This window comes from Ricinus communis, chromosome 7 (genome assembly GCF_019578655.1).
Source record: "Ricinus communis isolate WT05 ecotype wild-type chromosome 7, ASM1957865v1, whole genome shotgun sequence".
NCBI lineage: Eukaryota > Viridiplantae > Streptophyta > Magnoliopsida > Malpighiales > Euphorbiaceae > Ricinus > Ricinus communis.
The window spans coordinates 2,800,314-2,823,206 of record NC_063262.1 but is presented as its reverse complement, the minus strand read 5'-3'; the positions used below and the strand labels follow the sequence as shown (position 1 = coordinate 2,823,206).

The 22,893-nt window shown below is 32.1% G+C and overlaps 4 protein-coding genes across 5 annotated transcripts; 3 read left to right on the top strand and 1 right to left on the bottom strand.

The window, feature by feature from the left end:
• The first annotated feature begins 94 nt into the window (after positions 1-94).
• LOC8262872 (patatin-like protein 5) lies at positions 95-4,553 on the top strand. 2 transcript variants are annotated; one of them, XM_048376419.1, is made up of 7 exons: positions 95-733; positions 1,998-2,179; positions 2,270-2,444; positions 2,634-2,795; positions 3,222-3,521; positions 3,688-3,863; positions 4,164-4,553. In XM_048376419.1, exons 1-7 carry the CDS (start codon positions 578-580, stop codon positions 4,243-4,245), a joined length of 1,233 nt encoding a protein of 410 aa, XP_048232376.1. In that variant the 5' UTR covers positions 95-577; the 3' UTR covers positions 4,246-4,553. The 2 variants fall into 2 exon arrangements, with proteins under 2 accessions (XP_048232376.1, XP_002523558.1); XM_002523512.4 differs by lacking the exon at positions 95-733 and adding an exon at positions 1,760-1,913.
• Positions 4,554-5,849: 1,296 nt separating this feature from the next.
• Positions 5,850-8,565, top strand: LOC8262871 (patatin-like protein 1). Its single transcript, XM_002523511.4, has 7 exons — positions 5,850-6,033; positions 6,407-6,588; positions 6,699-6,873; positions 6,983-7,144; positions 7,608-7,904; positions 8,022-8,197; positions 8,312-8,565. Exons 1-7 carry the CDS (start codon positions 5,896-5,898, stop codon positions 8,376-8,378), a joined length of 1,197 nt encoding a protein of 398 aa, XP_002523557.1. The 5' UTR covers positions 5,850-5,895; the 3' UTR covers positions 8,379-8,565.
• Positions 8,566-9,196: 631 nt separating this feature from the next.
• Positions 9,197-17,400, top strand: LOC8262870. The gene is made up of 12 exons (XM_015722028.3): positions 9,197-9,562; positions 9,675-9,776; positions 11,511-11,591; positions 12,476-12,585; positions 12,706-12,841; positions 13,029-13,127; positions 14,050-14,155; positions 14,238-14,689; positions 14,763-14,939; positions 15,030-15,227; positions 16,105-16,428; positions 17,062-17,400. Exons 1-12 carry the CDS (start codon positions 9,278-9,280, stop codon positions 17,152-17,154), a joined length of 2,163 nt encoding a protein of 720 aa, XP_015577514.1. The 5' UTR covers positions 9,197-9,277; the 3' UTR covers positions 17,155-17,400.
• A 1,752-nt stretch (positions 17,401-19,152) lies between these two features.
• LOC8262869 (patatin-like protein 3) lies at positions 19,153-22,091 on the bottom strand. Its single transcript, XM_002523509.4, has 7 exons — positions 21,409-22,091; positions 21,075-21,256; positions 20,790-20,976; positions 20,498-20,659; positions 20,112-20,414; positions 19,449-19,624; positions 19,153-19,368 (listed from the first exon to the last, which is right to left on the bottom strand). The coding sequence occupies exons 1-7, from the start codon at positions 21,541-21,543 to the stop codon at positions 19,296-19,298; spliced, it is 1,218 nt and encodes a 405-aa protein (XP_002523555.1). The 5' UTR covers positions 21,544-22,091; the 3' UTR covers positions 19,153-19,295.
• Positions 22,092-22,893: the final 802 nt, after the last annotated feature.

The window sequence follows — 22,893 nt, the reverse complement described above, 5'->3', positions numbered from 1 at the left end:
TAAGATTATCACAGAAGGCTTTGCTTAAGATGCTACCCTAAAGAAGAAAACTACATAGAAAGTTGCATCAAAGAAGCAAAACAAAGGAAGTATGTATATGACAATTCGCATGCATGAAAAGGGTGATTGTTATTTTTGAACTATTGCTATCATACATACGTATATAGTCTTTGGTTAGTTTTCTCTCTTATGCTTTTAGCTTGCAAGCAAGTGCTACCTAGCTTGAGTACCTAAAGAAAAGCAAATAGATTTTTTGGGTGAATGACGAATATCTCCTTAGGTTTCGCAAATATTTCTTTATATTTCAATATTATGCTATTGTAATTTTATTTTATTTTATTTTAATACCGTTTCACTAATAGTTCGTTTTAAATTTAAATATTAAATGATATTAAGAATTTCTAACTTGACCGAATAATTTTTTTATAATTTCTCTCTTTTTTATTTTTATTTCTTTTTCCTTTAGACATATATGTTACCACTCTCAACCAAACTCGATTACTAAAATATCTATTAGCTAACCTACCAGTTAGACCGAACTTCAAAATTCTCATTCTACTATCTATATCTATCATTAATGCCCTTAGAAGAAGAGAAAGTGCTTTGCTCCCATGGTGATGCGTCTGGGATCATTTGCAAATTGGCAAATAAAAGATCAAAGAGTCGTACAATGCAAAATGAAAAGAATGGCTTCTTAAAGGAGCCTCTGCTGGGCATGGCCGATAAAGATAAAGTCATTTGTTTTGTTGGTAATTATGAGCGCCACAGGAATTTTATGGCTAAAATTCATGTCTGGCTTAATTTTTATAACTCCTATTTTTCTTTTTCTGTTTATGTATAGAAAAGGGTATTCTAATCTTAGGTCGAAAATTGTAAATAATTAATTGAAATTGAGTGTTAAATTCAGTTATAGTTAATATAATTATGGGAATCTAAAAGTTTACTTCTACATACTCCATCTATTATTTTGTTATCTTTTTTTCACTTTGATAACTCCTAGTTACTTACTGATAAGTAGGGAGCATCGACAGAGAGATCGGTACCCTCACTTTAAAGATTGGGGCAGACAAAAAAAAATATCAAATTGAGTCACGAATAACTCGATAAGTTCTTTGGTTTTAGATAGTACTATCTATTTTTTCTGTATAACACCATAGATTCAGGATAATAATATAAATCGTCATCTAATTTTGCATTTAGTTTCATTTTGATTGTAAAATTTTAATTTATTTTATTTTAATTTTAATTCCAATTTAGTCATTTTGTCAATAAAAAATTGACATGTCGTTTGTTTATTACTTTTTTCTTATTAATTATTTTTGCCATGTATTAATCTTTAATTTCCAAAAAAATTAAAACTAGATGACTAAAACAAAATAAATTAAAATTTTATAACTAAGATAAAACTAAATATAAATTCAGTGACCATTCTATAATTATCCCGGATAGATCCAGTAGATTTCATGATCTACAGCCAATCTTATTCTTCCTAGTTACTCAGCATGAAGACCGATACCAACATTCTAGGTTCAAGAGAGGAAGACATGTTATTACACTCCATCGCTTAACCATCTTGAGTGCTGACATATGTTTGCCAGCTTCTAACCCTGCCCATCTTTGTCAGTTGACTGGCTAATTAGCCAGTAAGTAATTAAAATCTTTTTGTCTCATGCAAATCTAGAAACTTTACTACGAAAAAAATTATACATATATATTAGACCTTCTCTATATAATCGAAATTGCATGTATAGTAGGTAAAAGAAATTGGAACGAACATGACCTCACGTAGCCTGAGTGCTGAAATCAACCCATCAACATATGGCGAAAGAATCACAGTTCTAAGCATTGATGGGGGAGGCATTAGAGGGATTATTCCAGGAACAATTCTCAGTTTCCTAGAATCCAAATTACAAGTATTTACATTTGTTTTAGTCCTAAAATCACACAATATCCAGGCATGTTTGAATCACACTGATTCTATTCTTAATTACTTGCAGGAATTGGATGGTGAACATGCTCGAATTGCAGATTACTTCGACGTAATAGCAGGAACTAGCACAGGAGGTCTAATTGCTACCATGTTGACAGCTCCTGACGAAAACCAGCGCCCCTTATTCATGGCAAAAGACATAGTTCCCTTCTATTTAAAGCATTCTCCTAAAATATTTCCTCAGTCATAGTAAGCCTCTATAAAATCACTATACCCATATTCCTGTATGATCAAACATTTCTACTTTTCTGATTCTGATGATTATATATCATGTTTTAGTGACATGATTATGGGAATGAATGCTTTGGTTGGACCAAAGTACGATGGTAAGTACCTTAGGAAGCTACTTCGAAAAATATTTGGAGCTCGAAGGTTAAACGAGACTGTCACTCGTGTAGTTATACCTACATTTGATATCCAATTACTTCAACCTGCCGTCTTCTCAACCTTCGAGGTACATATTCCGGAGTTGAAATTAATGTAAATTCCGAGCTATAGATTTAAATATAAAAAGATCAGCTGTCAAGAATTGAATATATACCTGACATTCTGCGATAAGAGACGGACACTTGATCAATGGACTAGTAATTACTTAATGGCATATAAGAGGTTTCTTTAATGGGGCTGTATATTATATCTGCAGGCAGAGACTGATGCATCAAAGAATGCTTTGTTATCTGATGTTTGCATCAGTACTTCGTCAGCTCCAACTTATTTTCCAGCTTATCACTTCAGGACTAAAGATTCTGAAGGAAATGATAGGGAATTCCACCTTGTGGATGGGGGTATAGCAGCAAATAACCCTGTAAGAAATTCATTTCTTATTCATCCAGTGACCTCCTTAATTTTCCTTTATGATTCTAATGCTTGATATTAGAGAATTAATTATTTCATAATTGCTATAATATAACTTGCCTTTATTAATTACAGGGATTATGTTTTATTAGCTATTACTACTTATATAATACTTTGATAGTGCTCATGACATTATTATCTCTAGTGCCATACATTGTTACAGCACTTCCTGTAATTCAAGGATTAAGAAAATGGGTTTATTTCATAAGGCATATTGGACTAGATGCAAGTTTATTTTTCTAAGATCTTTGCAAATTCTGTTTTCCAGTATCAAGATTTGGCCTATAAATTTGTATTTGTAACAAATGTTTTAAATTGCAAAATATAAATCGAAACAAAACCTATTTTGACTTGAAGTAATTCTGAACGATGAAAGGCGTTGCTGGCTATGAAACCTACCGGAATAGTCTTCCCAGGCGATCCAGCTTCATTGCCAGCACAAACCCTACACTATGGAAAGTATGTGGTGCTTTCCTTAGGCACTGGTACTTCAAAAGTGGAGAAAAAATACAGTGCAAAAATGGCAGCAAAATGGGGAATCCTTGGGTGGCTGTATCGAGATGGTCATTCTCCATTAGTGGATGCCTTTACTTATGCAAGTGGCGATATGGTTGACCTTCACATGTCCTTAATTTTCCGATCCATTAGATGTGAACACAACTACCTTCGTATCCAGGTACTGTACAGTATAAACATGTAACATATTAATCTGCTCGCACAATTTTTCTTCATCATTGAATTATTATTCAAACGATTATTTAGATTCATTTGTGAGCATATATATATACTGTAATTGGACCGACGTAGAGGCAATATTTTGAAATGAAATATATATGAATCAGAACGACACATTGAGGGGAGACACATCTTCAACAGACAAAGCAACCAAGAAGAATTTGGAGGATCTTGTAAAAATTGGTGAAGATATTTTGCAAAAGCCAGTTTCAAGAGTTAACAAAGATAGTGGGATTTTTGAACCAGTTGAAAACGAAGGAACTAATGAAGAAGCTCTCACCAGGTAATTTGTGAATCTCTCATATCATGGCACAAATTATTGTATGCATGCGGACATTGTGGCTGTATATTCCCTTTTAAATACTAGACAGATACATGGCCGATATATATATTATTAATAAATAATTGAGTATGGGTTAATCATTCAGTATTAAAATATTCATTATATATATTAATTTTTTTATTTATTGTCATATATCATCTGGTGTAAATAAATAAATATATATATATATATATATATATATATATATATATATATATATATATATATATATATATTTTTTTTTTTTTTGCATTGTCACAGATTTGCAAAAGTGCTATCAGAAGAGAGGAAACTCCGGAGGCAGAAATTTAAGCTTTGTCAGCCGAGCTCTGTTAATTATTAACCACGCAATAAGAAGAAAGCAAATTCTCAAAACTGACTCAACATTAAATTTCTTTGCTAAAACCAGATATCAGGAGTATTAAAAGTGAATATTGTACCAAAGTTTAATTTATAACTGGGTGGTGCGTCCACGTACTTCTCTATTGAATGAGAAGTTGTAAAAAAGAATTCATCTTTTTCTATTTCTTTCTTTATGCTGAAACCCAGTTTTAGGAATCTCTTGCACATGACGACAGTTCTCCAAATAGTTGAGCCATTTTAAAGGGCTGTTTGTTTCATCATAAAGTTTGATGTGTATTGGAGCCTGAATGAGTGATTCTAATGGTTGATGTTTGCTCTTCTAACAAATACAATTAGAAGAAATTCACCAATTTCCCTCTCATCGTCCCCCTAAAGACTGAATTTTTCATTTTCATAGAACTAAAGTAAGAAAATAAAAAAAATAAAAAAAACTAGATATCATTAAAACATAATCACAATATAAAAAACTATATTGTTTTCTTTTGTAAGATGTTTATCAAAAGATTTTAATTCCCGACCCATTACAAGGTGGTGAACATGAGGAATGGGAAAAACGTTTCTACTTAGAAAATGTTAATAGATCGCTTGTATCTTTCATCCAACTAGAAAGTTGGAAATGCGGAAAAGAGTTTCCACCTATATATATAACTAACATGAAACTGTCCAATAGTATTAAAGATATATAAATTTTTAATTTCTTTTGATTAATCGTGATTTTATGTTATATAATGAGAATTCAATTATGAGATTACAAATAGTTTATAAATAATTTAAAGCATATCTAAATTAAATAATTATTAACTTTATTTAAATCGTACCCGTTTCATTTTGGTTTTAAATAATCGATTTGATGCATTATTTAATAAATTTAATATAATTTTTATTTTTTTCAAAATATTAAATTTATATCTCATAAAAATTAAATTATCTATAGTACATGTAGAAAAACAATAAATCTAAATTTATTAATTAAAAAATATGTTTCATTTTATAAATTTTTTTATAATAAACTAAAAACTCTAAAAAGATGTAAATATAATATGAGATTAATATGTCATAGAAGGTAGAACTCCTTTTATATAATGAATTTCAAACTTTACAATAATTTATTAAAGTAACCTTTTTTATATTAATACTATATACTATGATAAAAATAGCAAAAAAAGTTTTTTTTTTATTTGGTTTGGTTTGGTTTTTATGGTTATTTATATTCTTAAACCATAATTAAATTCAAATCTTTTATTGTGTTTCATTTAAAAATTAAAATCAATCCATAATATCTTGAAACTATCATTTTTAATTTGGATTGGATCGGATGGATTTGATTTAGTCGGTTTGGTTTAATTTGTGCACCCCTATTATCTTGGATGAACATCAGTTCTCAAATATACCAAATATTATAATAATTAATTGGATTGTCTGCAATCATCTCCATCTTGTCCTAAAGGTTAATTATTACCTCATTACAAGGCATACACTGAATACAGATTATCAATTGTAGATGTGCTTTTATCTGTTCTGGACAGTTTCATTACGAAACTATCAACCGGGTAACTTGTATATATACATAAATGTAGAAGTCTTCCATGCACACTTCTATGATTCAAGATTACAACTTACTAATTTTAAAATGGATCTCCATACTCTTAGTGATGAAATCAACCCATCGATCTATGGTGAAAGAATTACTGTTCTAAGTATTGATGGTGGAGGCATTAGAGGTATTATTCCAGCAACCATCTTGAGTTTCCTGGAATCCAAACTACAGGTATATATATTTATTCATATGCATTCCAAAATCATGCTTCATACATACTAATTAACGTGCATGCCCACATATAGTATAGCATAGCAACAAAGTTTAATCTGTTACATCAGGGAAAAAAAACAAGTTTCATGAAGGCTTCTTACAAACACAAACTAGTTCCAATAATTGTGCATGTGCTTGCTGGAACATGAGAATGTATTTAGGACAATACATCTTCAGCTGAACATATAGGCGTGAGTTTTACATATATATATTTTAAAAACTATCAGAACCACCAAATAATCTGGGAACTAGGGCCAAGGGGAGCACCAGGCTCCTATAACAAGGAATTGAAGGGAAGGAATCTAAGTTATGAATTGATTATTTTGTGAAGGAGCTGGATGGAGAACATGTTAGGATCGCGGATTACTTTGATGTGATAGCGGGAACTAGCACAGGAGGTCTAATAGCAAGCATGTTGACTGCTCCTGATGAGAACAGGCGTCCTCTATATAAAGCAAAAGATATAGTGCCATTCTATCTCAAGCATTGCCCACAGATATTCCCCCAGTCCTGGTAAGTAACTAATATCAAAGAATGATCTTTTTCTTGGTCATATTAACATTTATCCCCATTTTTAACTCGATTCTTTTGGTGGGTTGTTTATAATGCTGCTTTTTGATTAGGGGGATAATAATGAAAATAAGATCCTTAATGGGGCCAAAGTATGATGGTAAGTATCTAAGAAAACTAATTCGAAAGATACTTGGGAATCGAAGGCTTCATGAGACTGTAACTCGTGTTGTCGTACCTACATTTGACATCCAATTACTTCAACCCGTTGTCTTCTCAACGTTTGAGGTAAAAAATGAAGTACTTAATAAGTTTCATTTGCTTTTTATGTTTTTCAGGTTATATATATGTAAGTAAGAATTGTTCATATTGGTGACAATACAATATTTCTTTGCAGGCAGAAATCGATGCTTCAAAAGATGCTTTGTTATCCGATATTTGTATCGGTACTTCCTCAGCTCCAACTTACTTTCCAGCTTATTATTTTCAAACTAAAGATTCTGAAGGAAACTACAGAGAATTCCACCTTGTTGATGGGGGCATTACTGCAAACAACCCTGTAAGCTAGAGCTTTCTAACTCCATTAACAATATAATTACATAAAATAGTTATAATTAAGTAAAACATATGAGCTATGATTAAATGTTAAGAACTCGAGTTTCACAAATCTTGCTGGTTGATATCAGTTTTATGTCTGAGCTCAAGTCAATATGCAATAAAAAAATTTATGATTTTTTATGTAGTATAATATGGTTTTATTGAGTTAAAGAAAAAACTCATTTTTATATTTGTAAAAATAATAACTAAGAATTTTAAATAAAATCAAACTTAATTAAATATACGATTTGAAACCCGAAAATATTTGGTTCATGAATACACAAACAACTCTATACTTGGAGAAATGAATTAGCAAACCTCTTGCACTGTATAATTTCTCCTGCACCTAGCTATAATACTGAAAGAAAAAGAAAAGAAAAGACAAACTAAGTTACTTACCGAATGATTTTTTTATTTTTTGAAAGGCATTGCTGGCCATGAAACCAACTGGAACAGTCTTTCCCGATCCGGACACCCTGCCAGCACAGGCTCTACATTATGGGAAATATTTGGTGATATCCCTGGGAACCGGAACTTCAAAGATGCACAAAAAATACAGTGCGAAATCAGCAGAGAAGTGGGGAATTCTAAGCTGGATTTACAAAGAAAGGCAGTCTCCATTACTTGATGCATTCAGAAATGCTATTGATGACATGGTTGAACTTCACATGTCCTTAATTTTCAGATCCAACAAATGTGAGCATAACTACCTTCGTATTCAGGTACTGTAATAGGTCATCTTTCTTTGAATAGATATTGTTGCATCGCAGACACGTACAGAATCAATAAATAAATAATTAGTATGTTCGTTTATATTATATTATCGAATTCTATATTAGGATGATACATTAAGTGAGGAGAGTTCGTCGGTGGACAAAGCAACCCAAAAAAATTTAGAGGAACTTGTAAAGATCGGCGAAAGGATTCTGCAGAAACCTGTTTCAAGGATTAATCTAGACATCGGCATTCTTGAACCAGTTGAAAATGGAGGCACTAACGAAGAAGCCCTCATCAGGTAATTTACTCTTTATATAAATCAAATTTTATGGAAGAGTGGAGACTTTCATAATTTTATAGATTTGTATAAATTTAATTAACTTGCATCATTGCTTTGCGGTTGCCTTTACAGATTTGCAAAATTACTGTCAGAAGAGAGAAGACTCCGGAGGCAGAGAATTCATAAATGTCAAGATTAGATACATAGTAAATAGCATTAAAGGGAACCAAAAGAAAAAAAGAAAAAAAAACAAAATAAGAGTTCTCATATATTGAGAAATGTGAATAATAATCATTCCAAAAGGAGATTGTGTTTTATTCAGATAAGTATTTTACATGTCTGTACAAGATTAATAACTGAGTACATCGAAAAAGACATTCATTTCATTCAGATTCTTAATAGTATCATGTATGATTGATCAAAAGCGAAGCATAGAAAAAATCAAGATTTTAGCTCTTTCTATATTTATTCCATATTTTAATAAATTTTTTAGAATTTTTATTTTTTTCTACGTGACTTGATTGGTTAAGATGGAATTTATCGGTTATTTTAATTTTTAAATATTTTAATTTTTGATAATTTATGTTGTTATTTTGTTTAAGATAAAATAATTTAATATACAATCAGAACTATTATTTTGATTAGAAAAATAATAAATTAACAAATAAATATGAAATTACATATTAAGTTGAGTTTCACATCATATATATGTCAAATAAATTCCTATACATTAAAATAATAAGACACTTAGATATTCTCTTTCCTATCTATAATCTTTGTTTTTTGAGATAACCTATCTATTCTATACTTTTTGATTATATATCAAAAAAGAAAATGTTGACATTTGGCTACAATCATTTATACGACACCGTTTGATACACAGACTTTGACAGACTTACACGGGAAACAACATTTAAGAAAAATTAACAAGAAAAACAAAATTTACCCAGTAACTGATCCTCGTTTTCACCCTTTCTTTTTTTGCTTTTAAACCTGAAATCGCCGCCTTTCTTGCTCACAGTAAATAAAAATAAAAATACATTTCATTATATCTCTCAAAATAATTTTCTCGAGAAAACGAAAGAAAAGGAGAGAAGAATGGAAACGACACCGGTGAACTGGGAAGCATTAGACAGACTTATAATCGAGTTTGCAAAATCAGAAAAATTAATTGAAGATTCGTTTTCTTCTCCATTATCTTCTCCTTCTCCATCTTCTTCTTCTTCGTCAGTGTCATCATCATCATATCATTCGCGATTGATCATTCGACAGATCAGACGGTTCTTAGAGTCTGGTGACATTGACACAACAATTGAGCTTCTCGGCTCCCACGCTCCTTTCATTCTTGATGATCATAGGCTTTTGTTTCGGTTGCAGAAACAGGTTCTTATTCAAAACGCTGCGTTGTATTTTGTTTTCTAATTTTTAGTTTTAGTAGATTAGGTTTTATTTTTTATTTGACACTTACAATTGTTTTATTCTTTGGTTCGGGAAGAAATTTATCGAGTTATTGAGGAAAGGAACGGAGCAGGATAGGGATTCTGCAATTGAATGTATCAGAACAGCCCTTGCTCCTTGTGCTCTTGATGCTTATCCGGTATTTGCTTCTTTAAAATAACAATAGCAATAATAAATATAAGTTTAGAACGAATTGTTTTATTTTTATTTTAAATCCCAATTTATACCGTTTCTTTTATTGTACTAACACTAAGTTTATGAGTAATTGATGAAACCTATCATCCTGTTCCACAATATTTTTTTAAAAATTAAAAGAAGTAGGTTGTAATATCATTTTACTTCTTTAATTAGGTTTTGCCTAGGGCTGTGATATAATTTAAGTTCTGGAGCTAAGAGATAGGAGTGTAAATGAGCTGAGGCAACTCGTGTGGTACTCAGAATTGACTCTAAAAATATTATTGATTCGTTATATTATTTGAGTCGAGCTTGAGTAGATTGACGAGCCGCTGCCATATCGGACTTGAGAGCTGGCGAGCTTTTACCATTTTTCCATTTTACTATTTCATCTTGTTTATATTTCAATAAATTACTGCTTGAGTTCAATCAAGCATATTTGAGTTTAGTTTTCGTGCTGCCAAAAGCTTTTATTAAATAGAGTGTCCCATCAAGTCTAGCTCGAGTCTAGCTCTATTTCGACTTGACTTTGCTCGATTTCGCCCCTACTAATAGGACTATAGCGTCCGGAGCTGAATTTAAAATTTGTTTTGGATATGGTTCATTGGCTCTTTTAACTCTGTTGAGATGGTGGAAGACAGAGCCATAGAAGAAGCAACTAAGGGTCTGATTGGTGTTGTGGTAGATTTTTGTGTTTAAGGTGATCACAGCTGATTTGAATGAGGGCAGTTAAAACATGATTTTCTAAAATGTATGTTCCAGAGTCCTATTTTTATAAAATTCTGCTTTGTATTATGTAATTGTGTTTAATTTAAAATGCATGTTTAAGAAATAGAAGCATAATTCCAAAGTACACTAGTTAGTCTCATAAGAGTGGTTCCCGACAAAGATTTCTTGGTGGATAAAATCTTCTTGATATCTCTTCAGTTCTGGTCACCGTCTTCATTGTATATAAGGAAGCACTTGAAGTTGTGGAATATGGAATGAAATTTTGGAATAAAAATGGACCATTTTTGGTGGTTCACCATTTTGAAATTTCTTACCTTGTGTATTGGAGGTGGCAACTTTGGACATGAGAGGTAATTTTTTGAGGAGAGCATGGCATAGCAACCTGACCAAACACAAAACGATATAAATCATGTGGACGTTAACCCAAAATGAACACTGATATAATCTTCAAACCAACTTGCTTGATTTGTCCAAAGAAGAAGTGTCTGTAACTTTCTATGGAGAAGCCAACATCTTCTAGATTGGTGAATAGTTTGCCAATACCTCTTCTGGATATCAAAATAGCATTTACAGTTGTTATTCAAACTACTTTGTTACGAGGGCGGTAACTTGTTTTTCAGTTACTTCATAGTGGTTGAAAATAATTTGACGATTTGTAATGAGTCTGAAGTCATGATCTCGGGCTGATTCAATATAGTTGATGAGTACCCTAGTTAGGAAATTAGAATCTCAAGTAGTTAAATTATAGGGCCATAAATTTGTATTTATGCGATCTAGAAATGTCATATTGAAGTTAAACTTGATGAACCAATTTGATGTTGTATTCTTTAAATATGACAAAATGTATTTCTGGTTGAGCTTTGGAACAATGGATTTTCTATGTGGAATATATATCAAGAAATGTTCTTAGTGAATATCATGCATCTTTATTCATTTCTAGCATGTGACTATTGTATGTTATGTGTTTAAGGAAGCATATGAGGAATTCAAGCATGTCCTTCTTGCCTTCATATATGACAAAGATGACCAGAGTTCTCCTGTGGCAAATGAGGTAGGACTTTATTGTCATTCTTACTATTTCTTACACAATTTTTAGGACCATTGACATTTTTCTTCTAGGATAGTTGTATCAATGCTGCAAATTAATTAGAAAAATTGATAAAAAAGTATGCTATTCTATTAGTTCTAGGATTGTGTTACTCCTGACAAGGAATATAATCTGAATCCAGTTCGTAGTTTTTCTTAATATGGATTGCGGACCATGCCAGAGCATCTTTTCCGTGTAGACCTTAAAATTTTTTAAATTTGCTGCTCTTTTTTTTTTTTTTTTTTTTTATTGTTCTATAATTATATGATGGTCTTATCCTTATCCTTGTTGGCTGAGTTTTTGTCTGCATTTTAAATGATATCAACTCTCTTCTGTTGAGAATAATTCATCATGCAAAGTGCATGCAAAAATCATCTTAAGTAAGTTTGACGCATTGAGTCATTATGCTGGTGTCGAATTATGCTATGTGGAATGGTGGAATTTATAAAAAGGACGATCAAATGAATGATTTTGGAGTTTCCTTAGCTAAAAATAAGCGATTTGTGGATGTGAACGAGAATCCCTTTTGTTTTTATGAACTTAGGATTTGCGGCAATGATATGAGAGATTTTGTTGCCTGCCATTGACTTGGAAGCATATATAAATGCAATAGCTTTATGTGACATTTAGAGCATTTACATTTAGCATCTATCTAAAATTATTAGTCAGGAATGATATTTAATATCAAAAGTATTCCAACTTGGAATTCTACTTTTAAACTAGTGGATTATGTGAAATCCGGTTGTCTTCAGGTATTATCTTTCCTTTACGTGTATTTGATGATGCAAAATTTTTTACGAAGAGTACATGTTTTGGATACCTAATCTGGCATGCCATAACTGTTTCAGTGGTCTGAAAGGAGGAGATTTGACATTGCTGGATTAATGTCTTCAGTTCTAAGAGCGCATTTACATGCATATGATCCAGTCTTTTCAATGACATTGAGATATTTGATAAGGTTTGCCTTGAACTTCAGTTTTATAACTTTTCATAAGATTTCTTCATTGTGTTTCCATGGTTGTTAATGCATGCACCAAATCAACTTTGATTTTCTTCAATGTTGCCATACATTCTGCAGCATACATAAAGGATTTTGCTTTCGTGAGGGAATTTCATCACCTATATCAGATCTTACTGAGAGGTTGCTCCTTGAAGAACGTGATCCTCCTGCTGTACCACAAGAGAGTCTGTATGAGGCACCTCCATTTGATGAGGTAAAGTTTCTAAAATTTAGATATTGAAATAAATCTCTTGAGATGGTATCCTAGTGGCTAATACAAGAAATTGTTATATCCTTCTCATGCCATTTACATATATAAGGTGTCCCTGGTCCAGAAAGCCATTGCGTGCAATTTATTTTCCTTGATACTTCATTACTTGGTAAATTTCATGTTGATTCAGGTGGATATACAAGCTCTTGCACATGCAGTGGAGCTTACAAGACAAGGGGCAGTTGATAGCTTGAGATTTGCCAAGGGAGATCTGTTTCAGGCATTCCAGGCATGATATAGTTTCTCATGTGTAATATAGATGTTTATTTCATCCTTTGAGTTTCCATTTTTTCCCTTTGTCACTCCATTTAAGTGTTTGTGTCCATGCATAGATGGGAGCTATTATGTAAGTAGGTAGCCAATGTATTGATTGCATACAAGACTCGATGTTAATGTCCTTGGCTTTTTAAACTCAACAATATCCTATCACCTGATGATTAGATTAAGGGACAGAAAAGTCTCTTTCAAATTTTTCTATGGCCAAAAAGGATATCTGAGGTAAATGTTCACATTTGCCCTGTGGTGAAAGTTCAACTTTGCCCTCCTCACTCAAAAATTATTACTTATTGATTAACTTTTTTGGCACTTAATTATATAGATCACTTGGTAGTTTTCTTTTGCACATATGATTTGGACTGACTCATAACTAATTAGTGTTTTATAAATTAAATTGCGAGTTCACTGAGTTGACAATTTAACATTCATCTATTTCTTATAAATTCTGGTTTAGTGTCCTCTGCTCAAACTTTCTGTGTTTTGTCTTATTTAAGAGAGAAAAAAACCAAGAGAGAGCAAGAGAGAGAGAGATAGATTTTCTTTTTTCCTTGTATTTTCTTAAACAAGCAACGAATACTGGTCTATGTTATATAAGCAATACATACTCTTATGCTCAGACCTCCAGTTGACTACCAACACCATGTAATGAATGCAATCCAGAGTATGGACCATAAAAGAAAATGCTTATTAAAATGATCAAACAACAAAAACTAGAGCAAACATGTAATAACATATTTGAACTTGTAACCAAGCATCATCCTTTGTTTTTATCCCCGATTCATAACTAGAATATTTCTTGAAGGGGATTATAGATATTCTACTGTAATTGACTAGCGTTGACTATATAAGCTTACCGCTGGATTTATCTGCCACAGAATGAGTTATGTCGGATGAAATTGGATGTCTCAATGCTTGATGAGCTTGTTCGTGAGTACTGTGTTTATAGGGGCATTGTGGATTCCGGTCTTGCTTCCCCTTCTGGTATTTTCAAACTTCAAACTCTTATTCTCTCTCTCTCTCTCTCTCTCTGTGTCTCTCATTAACTACCTGTGATTCCCATCAGTTTCAGGAGTGGAAACCCCCTCTGAACCTTTAAAAGTCAATCAAACAGAGCCTGGCTATTCTTCATCAATGAACTGTTCTCTTGAAGTCGATCATACTACCTATAAACATTCGGATGGTGAAACTTCCACAAGCAATGCTCTTATGGATGGTTCTCCTGAAAACAATGCGCGTATGATGAATAGGACACAAGGAACTGATGCTGAGTTAAGATACGCATGTGAGACAACTATCAACTTTGAAGATTGTAGCACCAGTGGATCACATCAAACTGGTATTTCTAAAGTTATACAGAGAAACAAAAACCGTGCAACTGGAGAAAGGAGCAAACGCAAGAGATGGAGGGGTAGGCAAGATGACGAAGACTATATTTCTGGAGTTTCGTTCAATGGAAGCAGTAAGCAAGATTATAATGTCACTGCTATCTGCACAAATTTGCCAACGGAACAACAGGTATTGTATCTATTATTTTTTGCCTTTTCCTGTTTATACATTCATTTGGTTACAATATCTTTTTTTTCTGCAGGGTTTTGAAAAAAATTCCATACTAGACATAAGTAATAGGGAGGATAAATATGAGCTTGTGCTGGGGATTAAGGAACTAGCAAGTAGTGGAATGGCTGCAGAGGTTGTGGAAGAAGTTAATGCTTTTGATCCAAACTTCTTTGTCCAAAATCCTGTCTTGCTCTTCCAATTGAAGCAGGTGCGCGTGGATCTTGTATTCACTGTTTACATTGTTTATGACATGCATAAGTAATTGTTTCTCAAAATTTTAACTTTTCATTGGCTCCAGGTTGAATTTCTTAAGCTGGTCGATTCAGGTGATCACTCAAGTGCTCTAAAGGTTGCATGCTCACATTTAGGGCCCTTAGCTGCTAGTGATCCTGATCTACTGAAGCCCTTGAAGGAGACTATGTTGGCATTGCTTAGACCTAATGAAGATGCAATAGGGAAAGGCTTGCCTTTACATGCTCTTGCAACTTCGCTTCAGGTATTTCATGACCTGATGGAGTGATTAAATAAGTCACTGCCAATGTTATTTCTTTCAGTAATTTTATTTTTAGAATTTCTAATGAAACTCTTATATGGAGTTTGCATATTAAGGCTGGTTATGATTAATGTTGACTGTTCCTCAATTGGAAGCTCCATGAGCATGTTGAATTTTTTGAATTCATACCCAGTAAGGGAACATTGTTGTTTACAGCTTATTGTTCGACATGGATACAGAGTCTAAAATTGCAAATCGATAAACTGAATTATTTTTGGGATGTGAATTGCTTCTTGCTTGCGTATTTGAATAGCAATGAGCATGGTTGCAAAGCTCAAGAGTAAGCAACTCCTTTTAGGTTTTTAGCCTTCTTATTTTATGGACATGGTTCTGTATTGGGCTTCCAATAATGCAATGCGGTTGATGTTCTTTTGTACTATCATATATTATTATGCTTTAAAGTCTAAAACATTTTGAGAATTATAGGCATGAACAAGAGTAGTAAGAGAACACTTTGATCATCTCTTGCCTGCAAGGAATGAGGAATAAAAGTGTGCAGATGCCTGTCTATGTGTTCTGATAAAGTTACCATTTCCATCTTGGAATCTTAAAGAAGGCCAAACATAAGACTGCAGATCTGGGACTAGAAACTGACTGCTGAAACCTGTTCAATTTTGTTCCCTTTTCTTTCTTTTTTTTCATGTGCTAAAAGAGACTACATAAACCTGAAGCTATTTGCTTCTAACTTTAACATCTTGTTTTTTCTTTTCCTTACTGTTATACAAATATAGTCAGCTGTTTATCCTGACTCGACTCTTGTTATATTTGGTTGAGGAGTATGTGCATGTGCCTTAATGTAAACGTTTGATATCTTGGATAGGTTGCAATTGGGAGGAGACTTGGTATTGAGGAACCACAGCTTATGAAGATAATGAGAGCAATGCTTCACACACACAATGAGTGGTTTAAACTTCAAATGTGTAAAGATCGCTTTGAAAGTCTTCTAAGGATTGATTCTCTGAAAGAAGTTAATGCCCCCATGCTTTCTGCTTGTTTGATTTCAAAATCAAATGCTGACAGCTGTACTCATGGATCCTCCCAAGTTACAGTGTCTTCAAGCATTAGGTTGTCTGAAGATGGTAGCAGTCCAACTCAAGTGTCATCTAGAGATGTTCACGATGAAAATGCTATACTCAAAGTTATGGTAAGTTGTGCATGCCTTGTGTGCTGGGTGTCGAATGCATCTGTATTTCTTTTTAATCATCTAAAAAGGATTTATTCTTTGATAAAAACTGTAGAGCCACATCTGCTTTAAGCCGGGCAGTCCAAGGAAACCAAGCAAATTGGGAAAGCAGGATTAAGTACATCTTATATAGTACATCTAGACCACCCAAACTTATTATATCCTTCACTCTCAAATTTATGTCTGAAAGGGAAAATTTTATCTTCAGTTTCCGATCCAGTTCCTAGACAGGCTAACCCCACTAAAACAATAGGCTGATAAAAGCATATTTTTTGGTGCCAGTCTGTTCATGTGTGTTTCCTCTGTTATTCGAACCACATCTCTGCACTACGAGTCTTTTCCCCTCTGAAGGTCATGCTTATGTTAGTCAATCTTTGATACTATTAGGAAAGTTTTTTTTTTTTTTTTTTTAAATTTCTCAATCATGTTCAATGCAAAAATGATAACAAAATGTTTTAGGGAGATGCCTAGTCAGATTTCTTGATGATAATTGCTCGAAGTAGTTTATCAAATTGTCTTTGCTTCTCTGCCTCGATCTTTCACTTGCATAACTGTTATTTATCTGCAGCCCTTCTTGTTTTTGGATCGGTGCAGGAATTTCTTGCGCTGCCTAGGGCTGATGCTATCCATCTTCTTGCACAGTACAATGGAAACGCTGAAACTGTCATCCAACAAATATTTGCATAGTTTTGAATCTAGAACTGTAGTAAAGACCCTGATCTATTTGTTTATTTATTTTGGAAGAATATTATTTTATTCAATTTGTACCATAGCTGTAGATACAGAATGGATTGCAGAGAGAGAAAGGTCCTGGTCTTCTCACAAAGAAACACAGCCTACTTTTAGTTATTGGTCTGTCTATTTGCGATGTGTTTTTCTTGTCATAGAGAGAGCATTACTTAATAATGAAAATTTATTTCATTCACGGGCTTATACTGGACTCTGCATGAGCTGATGTTCTTTTTTACAATACTAATTTTTTGGGTCTCTCCCAGTCCATGCTTAATGGTGGATTCTTGTTAATTACTCACTTGTGATTTGCAGTCTGCGCGAAATAAGCAGCTCTTCGTTCTGTTTATTATGCCTGAGCTATGATCCAAATTATTAAACATCTGATCATCTAAATATTAATTTCTGATTCTTCTGGGTAAGCAACTCGTTGCCTAACTTTAGTTCAAAACAGCCAACGCAAGGACCGAGTTAAATTGATATTTGAGAGCAATATCTAGGGTTCAGACATCGCATGAGCCAAATTTTCACATTAGAAAATCCTCCTGAGCATTTGGATAGCTCTTATCTCACAAGTGATAAATTAAATTGTTTTTACTTTCAATACCCTCTAGTTTCTTAGTTAAAATTATAAAAATTTCAGTTCCTAGGTTTTCACTTTGAACATGAATTATGTCCTTCAACATAGTCCTTAAAAGTTAACCAATGAGAGACTAAATGTAATGTTTATTTACAATATGAGAAATAAAACATAATTTCACTTTAGAAATGAGGGATTAAAATATGATACGAGGACTAGGTTTTTTTAAAAAGAAAAAAGGAACAATTCCAATCAGTTTTAAAAAAAGGAAGGATGTGCATATAAATCTTATAAAAAGTCAAGAGGAATTTAATAGTCATCTTTTAGAATTTCACTACCCATGACCTAACCGAACTACTCTCTTAGTAATTTATTTTAACAGTGCAATGCATGTCGTCCTAAATGAAAAAGGAAATTATATAATGAAACAATTATTTAATGTCAAACCCCTAATATGGAATAATAAATTAATAAAAATTATATATATTATATATATTAAGATTAATAAAAATTTAATTATATACTAGCATGTTACGACTGTTACTATTATTTATAATTATAAATTAAAAATATATAATAATTTAAAATAAAATATATAATTGATAACATGCTATATAAAATGAAAAACTTTGTTAATTTAATAAGTTGTAGATGAGTTTCGTTTATATAAGTTAAAACTATCCACTAATCTAAAGAAAACTTTTGCATTATTTCTTAATAAACACTATTTAATATTTCTGTACATTAATTCTTTTAGAAAAAATATCAAAAATACTCATATTTTTTTTTTTACTTTTACAGTATTAAAATATCAAAAATATGATATTTTAATTTTTTTTTTAAATTAAGGTTTTAGTTTTTTCTTTTGGCTATTTTTGAATAAAAGAACTAAAAAATAATCATACTGTAAATTTAAAAAAATTAAATTTTTCTTAAATTTATACTATAAAAAATGATATTTTTTTTAATTTTAAATATTTATTAATTTTCTTGTTATTGAATTGTCATTTAATGTCAAACACTATAATGAAATCAAAATGCTTGATTCATAGATCATATTATAATTTGTCGCGGATTACCTCTGAAAATTCATTTTACCAACGCAATGCACTGCTGTCGGCTATACCTTTTGAGAAATGATTTTTGGTTGGTAAATTTAGCGATGATCACTAAAACACTAAACTAAGTGACGGCACAGTTTCATATTTTCTTGTAGTGATACAGAGAAGTCGAATTCCCTAGACCAACAATTTTTTTCCCCTCTTGGACCGGACTCCATCCAAACCGAATGGGTAAACCTAATATTTGTGGCTACTGTCTCCTGATTCTGAGTAAATTTTTTAATGTATTGGAAGATTGCATTATGCATATTTTGATTGATAGATATTGATTTATACACTGAAATGATGAACAAATTATATTACAATTACAAGTTGAAGAGCAATAATACAAACAATTTGGTACATCTAAAGGGAATTTTGGACAAGTGCTTCTCCCAAAAATCCCCATAATAGAAATTTTACTTTGAACTTTGAGACTGTGGTGACCTTAATTCTCGAATTATCCTTTCTTCTGAAAGTAGTTTTGCAAACCTGCATTCATTATTGATGATTATACATAGCAGTTAATTAATTCACAATTTGTGGAAATGAAAATGTTGAAATCAAATTACCTTTGAAGTGCTTCCTCATAAGTACCACCGTTTTCAATTGGCTCGTAGAGTCCATTTTCTAAGTTTACACGAGAAACTGGACTCTTCAACAAGTTTTTTCCAACTTTTACAAGATCTTCCATGTTCTCTTTTGTAGACATATCCACTGAAGTCAGGTTCCCTTGCAGCTTATCGTCCTGATTTTTTAGTCAGGGTAAGTTTCTTCACAATTGAAAAATCTTTGGAAGAAAATTAAAAGAAAACAAAAAATAGAGTACTTTCAGTCATCTTTGGTTCCAAAGCCTTCTTTTCTTCCCATAACCCTTTCCCACCACTCAACACAATCTTTCAATAAATAAATAAATTATTAAATAGAACTTATTAAGTAGAAACAGGCAATACGAGACTAAACTAATATTTAAAATTTAAAAATTATTAAATAGAATATATATGATTCAAATCATCTGAAATATAAATGAAATAAATGATATATATGTCAATTCTAACAATTTTTTGATTTTTTATTAGATAAAAAATATATAAATTTAAGTTTTGCATTTATTTATACTACAAATATCTAATCAATCATGATAGTCTTAATTTCTAGGAGTATTTTGTTCTAAAGTCACCTATAAAATCAAGTTATGCTAAGCAGGTACATACGAGGTGGGGACAGGGACTTACATCAATTCGGAGATAGTTATTTTCAGAATGAAGGGCTTGAAAAACCACTGAATTGTGATAATCAACCATATCTGTGCTAGCTTTACTATAACAATCTATTATTGGAGTATCTCCCTTGTAATATAACCAACTTATGACTCCCCATTTTGAAGCCATTTTAGCGTTAAATTTTCCTCCATCAGTCTTGGATCCTGTCCCTAAAGATATAACAAGAAAACGGTCGTAATCCGTCGGCTTGATAGGGAAGAAATCTGGGTTCTTCTTCATTGTCTGCTTCGTTACTTCAGAAATGGCAACTAAAGTCTGCATGAAATGGGGTAAGCATATATACGTAACATAAATTTATATTTCATTCTTTAGGTAGAGTTTGTGGAGAGGTTCTTTACAGGGTTACTAGCAGCCAAGCCACCATCAATGAGGTGAAACTCTTCTACTTTCCCATCTGGATCTTCATTCTTGAAAGAATAAGCAGGGAGAAAAGTTGGAGCTGAAGAGGTAGCTATGCATATATCTGAGAGTAGGGCATCTAAAACTGGGCGAGCTGTCACCTGCATACAGACATTGAAACCATTACTTGGCTTTTAGAAAAAAAGAGAAAACTGCTGAACCTGCATTATGAAAGTTACCAATACACGAAAATAAAAAGGAAGAAAGATACATATATTAATTGATTATAACCTGATATGAAGAGAAGAGAGTAGGCTGCATCTTCTTGATGTCAAAAGCAGGGATAACCAAATTTGTTAAGGTTTGGTGCAACTTTGTGTCTTTTAATATACTTCTTATTAGGCTATGGAGATACCTGCCATTGTATTTTGGTCCAGTTAGTGCCTTCCATAGATCTATTATGCAAGCGAAAATCCCCCTGCATTTTAGGCAAGCAGAAAAATAAAAATTAATGTTCAAGTTCTTTAATATAATTAGTATTTTACTGTGTATATATACATGGCCTTTTATTCTTACTTAGTTTCTGGGAAGATTTTAGGGCAATTTTCAAGGTAAAAGGGGACTATATCGTTGGCAGCATATAGAGGACGTTCCTCTTCATTTGGTGCAACTAACATGGTAGCTATTAAACCACCAGTACTTGTTCCTGCAATCACATCAAAATAATCTGCTAGCCTTGCATCCTCGCCATCTAGCTCCTGCACATGTAGAACCATTGGTAATTAAAGAAACCCTATAATGACAACGTTTTTAGCTCATTTATGATGGAATCATCACCAAAACTGTGATATATATATATAAAATGGTGATGATATATGAAAATGAATTAAGTGTTTATAAATGTTATTACCTGAAGCTTGGATTCAAGATAATCAAGAATGACTCCTGGAATAATTCCTCTTATACCTCCACCATCAATACTAAGTATAGTAATAAGATTTCCATATGTTGGGGGTTGAATTTTGGAGCTTATCCTCCTATCCATTGTCAAGCTATTGAAGGTATCAGAAGTGAATAAACAAAGATGGACAGCTTGGTTAATCAGCTGTTTTTGGTGTCTCTAAATAAAAGCTTATATAAAAATCTTCAAGGCACCAAATGTGACCCGGTCAAATTCGTGTTGGATTCCCATTTTGTCTGTAGATTGCTAAAAGAAAAGGGTTTTCTCTAGCTTCCGCCTATAAGATGTGATTTCACGTAGTTGCATCTTTTCGAATAATTCATTTCCTTACCAAGAAATTCTTATGAATTTGTTTTATTGCTTCTTTTCTTATTAATAACCAGAAATACAAGAGTCTTTTTTTTTTTTTTCCTTTTAAGAAGTAATGACAGTTTTAATAATTCACCATATGAATAGAGTTCTCTAATGATTAATTAAATAATTATTTCTGTAAAGCATGTCATAACTTGAGCTACTTACATTCTTATGTTATGAGTTTTTAATTACATTTTCATAGTAAATGATTATATAAAATTACCTTTTTCTTCATCATTTTTCTTATATAAAAGAAAAAGAATGGTGCGCCCATGAATGCAGTTTGTGGGGGAATAAGTAGAATTGGATTAGTTGGTTGTGTTCTAGGTGTATAGTCCTTATCATATTCTTTCAGCTACTAATTAAGATCTCATTCATTTTTCAGACGCTAATGAACTGTAGGAGTTTGCTTGAATTGATGATCACACTGTAATTTCTTTGAAATGGTGAAACTACTTCTTCACACCAGTCCCTTTTACTCACATTACTGATAAGAGGTAACGTATTAACATCTACCCTAATGAATTACACATCTTGCTAATCTTAATTTTATTCATTACGTGTTGCCTGCCTTATAATTAATAATAGGATTGTTTGAGTTAATTGATTGAATTGGGAGTTAAAGTGAATGTATGAAGAATATATTAATATAATTGAGTTTTAGTTCAATTAATACCAAATTACTCGGACTAGTTATTTATTTCATTGGATTGTAACACTTTAAAATTATTCTTTAGTGATGCGGGGTCTCTTAATTTATACTCTCCTTTAAATGTAAGTGAGATTTGACTCTTTAGTTATCTCTTGAAATTAAAATCATTCATTTGAAACTTGAAATTGAATTAAAACATAATATTAAAATCGAATATTTAAACATAAAGCTAAAAAATTGAAAAAAAATTGGGTCAAATATACTCTGACACTGTATAAAATTTAAATTAATTGATTAAAGTATGAGTTACATAAATTATAAAGAATAGATCTTATTTGTCATAATTGAGATTCAGTCTAATTAATATCGAAATTACTGAATCTATACACTTAATTGTTAAAACTTTAACACTAGTAAATATTTACTTT

Excerpts from the sequence above, each read along its gene's own strand:
- LOC8262870 (XM_015722028.3), top strand. The coding sequence starts at position 9,278 with ATGGAAACGACACCGGTGAACTGGGAAGCATTAGACAGACTTATAATC. Across the intron at positions 9,777-11,510 it reads GTGCTCTTGATGCTTATCCG|GAAGCATATGAGGAATTCAA; the intron begins GTATTTGCTTCT and ends TATGTGTTTAAG. Across the intron at positions 13,128-14,049 it reads ATCTGTTTCAGGCATTCCAG|AATGAGTTATGTCGGATGAA; the intron begins GCATGATATAGT and ends TATCTGCCACAG.
- LOC8262871 (XM_002523511.4), top strand. The coding sequence starts at position 5,896 with ATGGATCTCCATACTCTTAGTGATGAAATCAACCCATCGATCTATGGT. Across the intron at positions 7,905-8,021 it reads ATAACTACCTTCGTATTCAG|GATGATACATTAAGTGAGGA; the intron begins GTACTGTAATAG and ends ATTCTATATTAG. Across the intron at positions 8,198-8,311 it reads AACGAAGAAGCCCTCATCAG|ATTTGCAAAATTACTGTCAG; the intron begins GTAATTTACTCT and ends TTGCCTTTACAG.
- LOC8262872 (XM_048376419.1), top strand. The coding sequence starts at position 578 with ATGCCCTTAGAAGAAGAGAAAGTGCTTTGCTCCCATGGTGATGCGTCT. Across the intron at positions 2,180-2,269 it reads AAAATATTTCCTCAGTCATA|TGACATGATTATGGGAATGA; the intron begins GTAAGCCTCTAT and ends ATCATGTTTTAG. Across the intron at positions 2,796-3,221 it reads GTATAGCAGCAAATAACCCT|GCGTTGCTGGCTATGAAACC; the intron begins GTAAGAAATTCA and ends GAACGATGAAAG.
- LOC8262869 (XM_002523509.4), bottom strand. The coding sequence starts at position 21,543 with ATGGATAGGAGGATAAGCTCCAAAATTCAACCCCCAACATATGGAAAT. Across the intron at positions 19,625-20,111 it reads ATAACTATCTCCGAATTGAT|GACGATAAGCTGCAAGGGAA; the intron begins GTAAGTCCCTGT and ends CTAAAAAATCAG. Across the intron at positions 19,369-19,448 it reads TATGAGGAAGCACTTCAAAG|GTTTGCAAAACTACTTTCAG; the intron begins GTAATTTGATTT and ends TAATGAATGCAG.